Source organism: Cydia fagiglandana, chromosome 2, assembly GCF_963556715.1.
Source record: "Cydia fagiglandana chromosome 2, ilCydFagi1.1, whole genome shotgun sequence".
Classification (NCBI taxonomy): Eukaryota; Metazoa; Arthropoda; class Insecta; order Lepidoptera; family Tortricidae; genus Cydia; species Cydia fagiglandana.
In genome coordinates this window covers 17349390-17361575 of record NC_085933.1, presented here as the reverse complement: position 1 = coordinate 17361575, position 12186 = coordinate 17349390, and the positions used below count along the sequence as shown (strand labels likewise).

The following is a 12186-nucleotide window of genomic DNA, read 5'->3' as shown; positions in this document are numbered from 1 at the left end:
TGTGGGCATGTAAGTAATGATTTTATCATAGTTCTGTAAATAAAAGGAGGACCTTTTTATGTGGGTAAGGGTTAAATAAGAAAATTAAACTTTATAACCCTTAACTCTTGATATGTCTACAGGAAAGAACGTAACACAGTGATCTGTTTGACCCACAAATACAATATTCTTTGATAAATAAAGCTTGGGACGTCAACTTAATTTTCAACAATTTTCATGTTCGAACTAGCTTTGAACGTATGTTTAGGTACAGCAATAGTTCAATGATATCAGCGATATCACGGCGATATGATCAATTAAACAAATAATTTGTGAAATTCAGTTTTTTATCTATAAAATTATTTGCAGAAGGTAGGCATTCATAAACAAATGCAGGTAGTGTTAAGTCTAAGACAGCAGCCTGTATTGCAAAGTAAACACTTAAACTTTGTGTAGGTACTTAAAACATAATATTGTAAACTAGCAAGAATTTCCTTTTGCACCACAATAGGGGTATTAGTGCACTGTTCCTGCAATGCTCCTGATATGGAGTGCTAAGCTTGGAAAATCTGCTTACTTTTTGTTCTCTTATACAGTGTTTCAACACATTAGTCGCGCGAAGGTTTAACTAGTACTTGTTGTTGTTGTTACAATGCACTTACATATTTGTTAGTTTCTCGCCTTTTTCCTATGGTAAAACATTTTTTCGACAGAAGTTAAGTATATCAACACAATATAAGTATCAACTATAATAAAAAATATTTTCAACTACCTACATATTTACTCTGTACCTACCTTTCTGTTATTATCTGAAAAATGAAAAAAAAATGAAAAAATATGTATTATTGCACATATAAAATGGGTTAAACAGTGGGTACATACATGAAGTTGAGGTTACATGCATACAGCGATGCTTTTATAGAAAACGGAATGAACAGGTGTCCCCAAACTAGGCATAGCCTGTATCTGGGCAACCAGTTAATTAATTAAAAACTAAAGTTAGAAATACACCCTTACGAGCAATGAAAATGGATTTCTAGTGTGTAAATTGAAACGGCACTTGATGAGATGAAAACAGAGTGCTGTTAACATTTTATATAACTTTTTAAAAATATAATTTCAGTTGAATCACGGCAGCACACACAATACCTACCCATTTGAGGATAAGAAACATTTTATTTTCATATATTCTAAGTATTGGAACAAAAAGAAGCGGTACTAAATGTTTCCATTCAAACTCAATCGTTCGTGGTCCCCATTGTAAAGAAAGCAATCACTTGTCGATATGTGGCAGAGCGTTCTAATATTTCTTTATATTACCAGGTAACACCGGGCTCGTATCAGGTACAGCCAGCTCCCGAGGGCTTGTTCCGAGCGGAGCTTCACGTTCAGATCCAGCTGTGGCCTGCCCACTACGAGAGAGGGGCGCCCATTCTGAGATGCGAGGCTAAGGCGGGAGGAGACCTTTACAGGGATGATTCAACAATTGCTCTTTATTCTGCCAATGGAGATCCGAAAATAGAACGTGGTAAGTGATTTATTAGTAAAAAAAAAACGAATTAATCACAGTGTCCTGTAGCCGTCGTTACTGATCTGAATTAAATAGTTATGAGTCGTTTTTCTTTATCTGTCATTTGACTTATGTCGTATTTGTAAGAAAGTTATAAAACAAAACATAATTTAACTAAATTGGGCCCATACATTTTTATAAATAGTATTTTTTTATAAAATAAGGGGGTTACAAAATATCACTAAGTAATTTAAATTATCTAATGATGAGATTAATCAGGGTCTAAGGTAATATAAAAATTGACAACAAAATCAGATGTTGTCTTGATTAGGATTATTAAATACCTATTCATAAACCACTTGCATTATAAATAACATAGCAAGTTGCGTCTGACTTAAATTATTCGTTTGCCTTCACGCAAAATTGATTGTTATCAAAAGCGCTACTAATAAGATCATTGGGCTAAAAGGGGCATTCAGAGCCCAATGAGTTATTACTTCCCGCCTCGTTTCTGAGACAATTTCCTCCAAGGGCAACACAGTAGGGCGTTGTCTGGAGATAATAAATTTATCATCGACGCAACGCAAGGCAACCCTGCCCGTACACTGAACCCTGACAGTAAATTATTTTGAGGTTCATAAATCTCAAAGGTTATGATTTGTGAGCGGTTAAAGCGACGTGTTAATATTAAAAGGCTTTCCAAACGTTGTTTTAATATGAGGACTATTTATATTTCTGTTGACTTTAACACAAGTAATGAGTTATTATTATACTTATTTTCTTTTGTAATATCTCAAGCTTGGCATGCCATAGTAGGCCCTACTGATCAAACTTCCATGATGGTCTATTATGGGCACGCGCAAAACAATGTGCAATCACCATAAAATAAATAGTGACGGTCAAATATATCGGAACACCTATACTTTAGTAACAAAGGTGTATTTAGATATACTTGGCCACTTTAGCCATCACTATATATTTGATACTGACTGTATCGTGTACCTATAATACATAGTTTTTAGGGTTCCGTACCCAAAGGGTAAAACGGGACCCTATTACTAAGACTTCGCTATCCGTCCGTCCGTCCGTCTGTCCGTCTGTCTGTCACCAGGCTGTATCTCACGAACCGTTGAAATTTTCACAGATGATGTATTTCTGTTGCCGCTATATCAACAAATACTGAAAACAGAATAAAATAAAGATTTAAATGGGGCTCCCATACAACAAACGTGATTTTTGACCAAAGTTAAGCAACGTCGGGAGGGGTCAGTACTTGGATGCGTGACCGTTTTTTATTTTGCTTTTTTTTTGTTTTTTTTTTTGCATTATGGTACGGAACCCTTCCTGCGCGAGTCCGACTCGCACTTGCCCGGTTTTTTTATTCATAATGTCGTACCAGACGACGTCACAACTCTAGTAATAATATTAATAAATCTGATATAACTCCTAATCTAATATGTATCCTAAATGATACTAGATAGTATTATGATTTAAAATTGCATTTTTTAATATATATACCTAGCACCTATTATTGCAATTATGCGCTTAGCGATATAAAATTGTTAATTTACGCTATGAGTACCTACTTGTAATCTCAAATTTGTATTCAAGAGTAAAAAACTCTGTAGCACTTAAATTAAAATTCATAATGCATATTAAAGTAAAATTCATCAGTAACTTCGCATCAAACACCAAAGGTTTAAGTAAATAATTTACCGACGTAAAAGACTTATATTCTTTAATTGAATAGGTTAATAATATTATTTTCTCGGAAGACTCCGTAAAATTTGTTCTGTTCTCTGTGCGTTTAACTCAAAGCTGGGGAAATTAAATTACTAAAGGCTTTCAGCGGCGAAACGACGCAAAGTTGCCACATGAAATAACATTTTGTAGTGAAATGTTAAAAATATTCTTAAAAATGGTTCTGGTGTTTTTAATTAAATCTAGCTTGAAAATTAATTATCACGTAGTGGAAATTATTTTTATACGGTTGTTCAAAATGTGGTATTTTACGTGGGTGTGACTTTTCCATTATTTTTTAATTTATTTCTGATAATCCTTGATTCTGATTTATTTCGTAATCCATTATGTTCATAACAAATAGTTTTGATGTTTAAAAACTTAGTATACTTTTTATTTCGCATTTCCACACACATTTATTACCACATTCCACATTATTACGTACAAAAAACTATTTATTATATGTTATAAAGTTAATATTTATTTGTTTTACATAAATAAAATAATACAATATTTCACAAAAAAGTTTTGTTTATTTGCCATGTTAAATTGTCGTAAACCAAAAAGTCTTTACATTGATCACATACTTGTTAACTGTAGTGTATTTCTTTTTTGTTTCAGTTACATCACCAGGGTCTGCTACTACATTGCAAGGGTGTCAAATTCTTCTGCTTATGCATACAATTATTTGGGCAAATAACACTTAGATTTGAAAATAAGAATGGAAATTATACAAATAAATAATTATACTAGATGTACTAATTCTTTCATGGACGATTGTGAATTTAGTTGAAAAACCTAAACGAGCTGACAATTATACCAAAGAATGTAAAGACTAAGAGATATTGTTGATTTAATATAAATTATATATGTGAATCTAAGTATCATTTACTTCGATCCCCTCGCATCGCAATAAATAATAGTGTATTACCTTTTTTTACGAATTACCTTTATTACATAATTATGCATGTATTATGCCAATTACCGCATTAGGGTTGTAAATTACAGTACATAATTATATATGGTGCGATAACTAGCACTATACGTGCGTATGTCGAAAATTTAAACGTCCATAAATATGTACTGTAAAACGTTGTACAATACACGTACGAAAAGAAAATTCGCAACTCGTGTCGATTTTAATTTATTGCCACTCGTTGCGAATTTACTACTTTTCCAACTTGTATCGTAAGTAGGTAATGTAGTTACTATAATAGGTACATATATTACGGTGGACCTTATTACAAAAGGCATAAGTACGGTGCGGGCGATAGTACTCGTCTTAGTATATCGAATTCTCATCTACGAATTACCATTTCCCGGCCTCTGCAATAATGTACTTTTTAATTAAACTGTCCGGAAAAGTGGACTCTGCTGGTTTCAAGTTAGGTGCACGGTTTATACCTTGACCTAGTATAATATTAAAATTTAAAAACTTAGCTAGTTAGATATAACCGACATAATGTTTCAAATTCATAAAAAATAGGTTTAAGGTGTCGTTCGGATGTGAACTGCAACTGCGTTACTATCTAATCATGGCATTAATTCAGCTATAAATAAACCCATTTCATCAAGAAAATTACCAGTGACAGCGCCCGCGTCAAGCTTGCAGCGCTAATGCCGCTACAGTTATGCAGCTGTGGTTGTCATTCAAGTGTCACCTTGTGTATAAAACAGGCCTTAGCGCGGCGAATCGACTGGTCTACGGAACGGAGCCTAAACGGAATTAAAGATTTGGAAGACGACAGCGAGCGGCAGCAGTTGAATTAGATTTAAAACCATTAAAAATAATTCAAACCTTACCTGAATTGTATCAAGCTGCATAAAAAAAATCCGTCATTTGTGATTTCATTATTGTCAGTCCCGTTCCCGTTCTGATAATGGGATGGGGTGATTAATTTGTTTTAATTCCATATTTTTCTGTGCAAAAAGTAGCGTAAAAGTTAAGAATTGATCAACCTTTTCTCATACTCAACGGTCAACCCCGGTAAGCACAGTGCGAACTTAACGTACTTACCTATCTCCTCGCCGTCGTTCAATCATCACGTCATCGTTTCATCGTCACGGATTGAAATGCGCTAAAAATTCGTAGACTTCACTGCTGCGAGCGTAAATGTACTTTTTAATTACATTTCCCGGTTATTTTGAAATGCATTTTAATTTTTGCTGCAGTAAATTTTATGACAAGTAGACATAATAAATGATATGTTACGAGAATACTGTTATTGACAATTGGTTATTAATTCTTTAAATAAGTTGGATTATATTTAACCATAGCCAATTTACGAAAATAATATAGACCTATTTACTTTTAAACTTTAAGGCGAAATAATGATTGGTGGGGTGGTAAGTATTTATTAGTTGCTTAATAAAAATTAAAAAAAAAAATGTTTACAAATTTCGTTGAACACGTTCCTACCTATGGCAAATTTTGGAAACACAGGACAGTAATTAAGGCCCACGCTCGTTACAAAGTTGTTGCAAAATGAACGAAACGTAGTTAACAACTTAACAGGCGTCGGAAACCTTTTCCAAATTAAAATTTTCGACGATAATACGCAAGAGGAAGGCGAGATTAAACAAAAAGTTACCTACCTTTTATTTTACAGCAACTGAACAGGGATGCGATTATAAAAACACATTGTCCACACAAAACAACCATTTGAGACCGAATATTACCCATAAAATTGCCTTTACGAGCAGACCTACAGATTTAATAACTTCAACATTTCACATTTTTTAAAAGAGATTAAATCTGAGTATGGAGCGGTGGTAAGTTAGAGTAGGTTACCTATCTTAATATGGCTCCTCTACACGATGGGCCAGCGCCGGCCACTCCAAGGGACGAAGCCATGCGGTAGAATGAGATAGCAATGTCACTTGCTCTCTTTAACGCATAAATGCGTCCCTCGAAGTGGCCGGCGCTGGGCCATCGTGTAGAGGAGCCATTATGCAGCGGTTAAATTGATACAGATGAACGAGCGTTTTTTTTTTTTCGATGTGGCGCGCGTCTCTCTTGTGAGCAAGGACCCCGCTAAAGATACGGGCGAGCCTTGCTCATATGCATATCCGTCGCCAGTTTTCCCTTAGTCGCCTTATACGACACCCACGGGACGAGATGGGGTGGTCCTATTCTTTTCTGATGCCGGCACCACACGGCACGATGCACGAGAGTATAATAGGCAAAGTAATAGTATTTAATTGACACACATATATCATTAACCTTCTATGATGCGTTCATAAATCGCAAATGACGGCCAGCCAAGAGACACTTTTTTAGAACATCATTCAATAATGTCAGACTAAACTGACAATGAGTCAGCTACAGACTTTGCAGGTGTTATTTTAAACGTCAAAATTCTATGAAATTCGCGTATAACTATTTTTTATGTTATGAAATAAATAGACATTTAAGAGATTATGTAAACAAGGAACCAAAAACACTTGAATAGCGATTGATTCACCAAAAAAGAAGCCCTTACTAGTGGTGACTATGTATACATACCTAGCTATACTTACATACTTTTGTTTGATGTGGAACTTTGAGGGTGCTTACCTTAAGTGTTTGTACTTGACCGTTACCTTTTACCGATATAAGAATAAAGATGAATGAAACTTTGGATGACTGTCCAGTAGATATAATATAATTACTGTTGTTTATGGTATTACCTTTGTCTGGTTATCTTTATTTATTGTCTTGCTTGTGTTTTTCAGAACCGGTACATAAAATACAACTCAAAAAGAAAAAGGATCACTTCTTTCTTCTTTGTACGTCTGTCTGGTAGAAGTTTTATTCTAGAACGAGTGAAGTTATCAAGTTTAGGTAAATTAAAAAAAATACTTAGCAATTATATACCGGGTGTGGCCTGTAACATGAGAAAATAATTAAAACATAGATTGTACTCCTCAAACAGTGACACTTTTGTTAAACAACTTTAAAAAATTACGAAGTATATAGACTCCCTATTTTTCATACAAAATAAATATTATCTTCAATGGACGCCATCGCCACGCCACATCATTGTGATTGACGTTGCTTGACACGCCTTAAACATAACAATACATTGCGTCTTAGAATAAACTTTAAAGTGTATTAAAAATCAAACCACAAGTTATTTTTAAAAGTTTCTGAACAAATGTTGGTCAGTATGAGGAGTACAGCGTACAGTTTAATTTTTTGCTCGTATTACAGGCCACACCCGGTATATATTAAAGGAAAAAATCGAAAAAGTTATGCTTCCGGCAGGACTTGAATCCGCAACCTCTGCAATCCGTGCGTTGCTGTTAACCAATAGAGCTACGGAAGCCTATCAGAACCTCGCAAATCTTTCCATTCCTTCCCTTATGTATACACGCCTTTGGGGTGGTGTAAATTGGTTGAAAGCAACGCACGGATTGCAGAGCCTGCGGGTTCAAGTCCTGCCGAAAGCATAATTTTTTCCTTTTTTTCTTTTAATATAAAATTTGGAATAACGCTAGCACACGTATTAAAAATTAAATCCTTAGGAAGCCAATTCCAGGTTACAATATTCTGGTGTCAAAATGAAGTTTATTTTGTTATTCGCCCTTGCGTCTCGCTTGCCCCTTAAATTATTTATGCACCGATTCAGCAGATCAATAGCTATTAGATCTTTATAAACTCAATCAAATTCTCTTCCGTGTTTTATTCCTGTTTTTCAACCTATTGGTAATTAAAATTATTCAAAACCTTAAACAAAGTAACTTAGCTGGAAAGTTTTAATTAAAAACTTGAGACACTTCTCGAAGAACCAACTTTTTAAGCTCAGTCTGGGTTACGTTTTAGACTTTAAAGCTACAAAAATTTACTAAATATAAAACATATTAACAACTCCAAATATGTAGAGGCTTCAATTATTCAAAACTATAAAGAATTACATTGGTTAGGTGAGATTTCCTTGACTGCAGCTTCATAATATTATGTATAATTACAACTATTGTGTCAAAATCTGTACAAGGTTTAAAGACTGGGCCTCTTGTACCACGAGCAACTGTGGATCCATTTTTGCGATTTATATTTTGTCAGTTAAGTTACACCATAGACTAGGAATCCTCTAGACCGAGTTTAGAGCAATTATTTCATGCAACCGATGATGCCAAAAATGCGGGGGTGCGCGGGACGAGGTGTGCGAAGTCCCGTGCCGTGATTGGTCCGTTCAAAGACACGTCACACAAAGACACTTTCAACTCGAACATGGAGTAAAATTACCGTATGCGTGGCAGAGGGGGTAGCGCGACTATGCTAAGTCTGGAGGATGTTTTCTCTGTGAGTTACACAAAGTTAGGTAAGGTCAATACGGCGGGTCCAGTGGCTCAAACTGGACTTGCATTTAGTAATGCAAGTAGCAAATGTATGGTCTTGCAAGACTCACACACTAATAAGTGTAAACAAGGCCCAATGTGTAGTTAAGTATCCTAAAATTCAGATATATTTTACGGTAACATTACGCATTTCTAAATTCGTTTTTCGCTTAAGAGTTTTCAGAAGGTTCGGCGTCTAATGGCCGATCTACGTGTGTTGATAATGTGATCAGCGATCCTGTTAATGGAAATATATAGCTTTTGCCCTGAGCTATGTCAACGTGGGGAAAAATGGTGACGGCAGATATATCTAGACATAAAGAGACACCGAATGTGGATTGTATAAAAATAGGGAACGAGAGATAAATCAATATAATACTAATTACTGAGGTTACAGTTATGCAAACCTTATTGTAATAAGTGGTAAGCGGTGTGGGCCACACATATTGTAGATATTATAGCAATTATGGTTAAATAAGTATAACTTGTAGTGGCTGTTTGTTTACCTAAATAAATAAAATAAAAAAAGCATGAGTCGTCCAAAAATATAAGCTTGTGAATATTCAGCACAAGGTTCTTTTTTATCCAATACATATGTGTAAAAAATATCCATTACTTTTTCCCAATATTATTTACTTATAGTAATTACCAACAGAACAAAAACAGTTCTGCAGAACAAACAAGTATAAAAATAAAACATTAATTACTCTAATAATTAAGAGATGTTTTTAATGGTTCTTATTTACTTAGGTAGGTAGGCACGAAAACGTTTTCTCTATTAAGTTTTTATAAATAAGCAAAGAATATGCCGGTCGTAAATTTGTTTTTATGTTTGAATGAGATTATTGGAAATTACAAAATCATAGCAACCGCTAAAACCAGTACCAAATGGGTTCAAATTTTTCAAATATAATATTATTATTTCATAATATATTTTTAAAATAAAGGGAGCCTCGTGGAGGTAAAAGTTGTGTTATTTTTGTTTTCTTGTCGATGTCCCTTTTTTATACGATGGATGCCTAGTAGGCAGCGGTATTGCGTAAATTTTTCTCCATACAAAATTGGACCACCCAATGAGTAACTGGTTGTGTATTAAAACGATAATTCAACCAAGACTCCCGTTGATGTATCGACAGGGGCCACCAAATAATGGTTAAAATATTAAGAAATTACGCTCATACGATTCAGTCAAAATGGATTTTATAAGCTTTCATTTACTTTCACCTGTCCCGTTGTCTGTCTGTAATCAAATCTTGCAAGTTCAATTTGATCCACTTCCCGGTTTCCGATTGAGCTGAAATTTTGCAAGCATGTATAAATCGGATGACAATGCAATATTATGGTACAATCGAGCTGATCTGATGATAAAGACAGGAGGTGGCTATAGGAACTCTTTGATGAAACAACGCAACCTAATTGTGTTAGGGTTTTTTAGAATTGTCTCGATGAGTATTAGTTGTCTGTCGTAAGAAAAGTACAGTCAGCTATAAAAGCTTGTACCAAAAATGGAATTTTTGCCAAAAACTTATTTATAACAATAACATTCCTCGAAACCTATATTACTAAATCGGTACATATCTACTTGCATTAGTATTAAAGTAAGGTACATTTTTGTAACATCACTCCATTTTTTTGTTGCCAATCTTTTGGGTTTTATTTTTTGCAAAACAAAAATTTTAACTTTTTTATTATTCATGATGTTGATGGGTCTGGCCGTAAAACTCTAGATATTCAGGTCACGTGAAGAGTGCGTGTTTCAATTAAAAACGCGGAATTAAAAGCTACGCGTGTCTGGCCGTCATGGCGCAGGTATATGAGAGAACCCCTCTATATCGTAAAAACGCGGTTACCATTAAAAAGTGACTGTATGTACATGTATAGGTAAGTTTCGCTATCTGGCTCTCGTACTCTAGTTAATAATGTAAAACATGGACGATATTTTGATTAGTTGAAATTTCCCCGCAGTCGAAATGGGCCCCCTGCTCCTAACAACTAGGTAAGTACTTAAAAATGTTCAAAACGTCGCAATATATTGTCGCATACAGATGCAATTAGGTGTGAAAGTAATTCATTTCTGGCAAAAAACACTCGTAGAGTCTTCTTTGCTTCTTTAGGCAGACTGATACTACTGATATTATGATTATACTCGTAAGTCTAAAAACAAGTTCCCTAATGCAAGTTCATCGACCTACGTTTTCCACCTTTTTAAGAAACCTTTGACAAAACTCCATTCTCCTTAAACCCAAATAACACATTTCTTTTATTGTTCGGTAAGAATGGAAATCTTTTCTGAGATTCCTTCCTTTACAGGGCCCATATGTGAATCATTATAAAAACGTGTGGTTTTGGGGCAATATTTTATTCTAAGAGGGTTTTCATTAGAAGTGAGAATATTTTCGTGGACCCAATGTTGAATTTGGAAGGTTGGGATTTTATTTTATGACAACCAAGAACCCAAAAATAAATTTAGTATTTATAGTGTAGATATGCTGCTAAATAAAAATAATATACGAGTTTAGGGGCGAACAAAATTAAAGACACTTAAATTGATTCATTAATTTCGCAATAATATTGTTATTAGGTACTGATATCAGTATCACGATAATATTGTTAGTTGAACTGATATCAGAGCGGTTATGTTTTATTTTATGTATACGTACATTACGTACTACTCAAAAGTAAAATATTAAGTACTTATAAGTAAAACGAGATGTATAAATATTATCAATATCATCGTATTATCAGCATATTATTAAATATATTCACACGCTGACGGAGCAACAGCACGAACCGTGAGTATATATTGACGAAAAGTTAGTTTATAAATAGTTAGTAATTAGCTACGCTTTGCGATGAGGTTCAAGTACCTACTTTGATTACTTTAGCTAAACGAAGAACATGTGTTATTTACCCGAAAACCCAACAATTGGGCAAACATCTACGAGTTGAGCTTTGACCGTTTAATAATGCCATACGCAGGCCCTAGCAGCGTAGGCGCGTACCTACGGGCACTAATTTTTACATAATTTGACTTGCGACCCGATTCGAACTTTAAGATACGTCAATTAATAGATCTAGAAACGACCTGGATTAGATATGTCAGTTACTTTAAACAAAAACGTCACTTTTGACACTGACACATCTAATCCATATCGTTTCTAGATCTATTAATTGACGTATCTTAAAATTCGAATCGGGCTATTGATCAACCGAGTTTAGCTGGCGACGGCAAGAGCATAACTAAGCCGACAACTGATTTCATATATGCGAATCGAAATACGTTATCCGATTCGAGGAAAATGATACTGATATCAATTTTCCGACCTAAATATGTATGTCGGTCTTGCCATCAAACTATTTTAAGACATAAAAAAATTGAGTTTATGTACACTGTGTAGAAAATGTGTTGCGGCGTTACTCAGAATATAATTTTTGCTCAGCGAGGCAATTATTATACTCCTCATTTGCATATGATAGTTTACATGTAAATCCGCTGGAGCTCTAAGTAATTAACTCGAAGCTGCCCTCTAGAGCATTTATTTGTGTAAATTATAACCTCGTATAATATTTGATACATGGAGTGGCCATAATTCAGTTAACCAACATACAAATCTACCTGAGACTTCTGCAACAATCAG

The 12186-nt window shown here is 34.6% G+C and overlaps 1 protein-coding gene across 1 annotated transcript in view; it reads left to right on the top strand.

Moving 5' to 3' along the window:
* Positions 1–4105, top strand: part of LOC134677402 (uncharacterized) — an 84847-nt gene extending 80742 nt beyond the window's left edge. Inside the window, exons 7-8 of the mRNA XM_063535860.1 lie at positions 1303–1507; positions 3851–4105. Of these exons, the coding sequence (XP_063391930.1) occupies positions 1303–1507; positions 3851–3936 (291 nt within the window). The 3' untranslated portion in view covers positions 3937–4105. The remainder of the gene's footprint in view (positions 1–1302; positions 1508–3850) is intronic.
* Positions 4106–12186: the final 8081 nt, after the last annotated feature.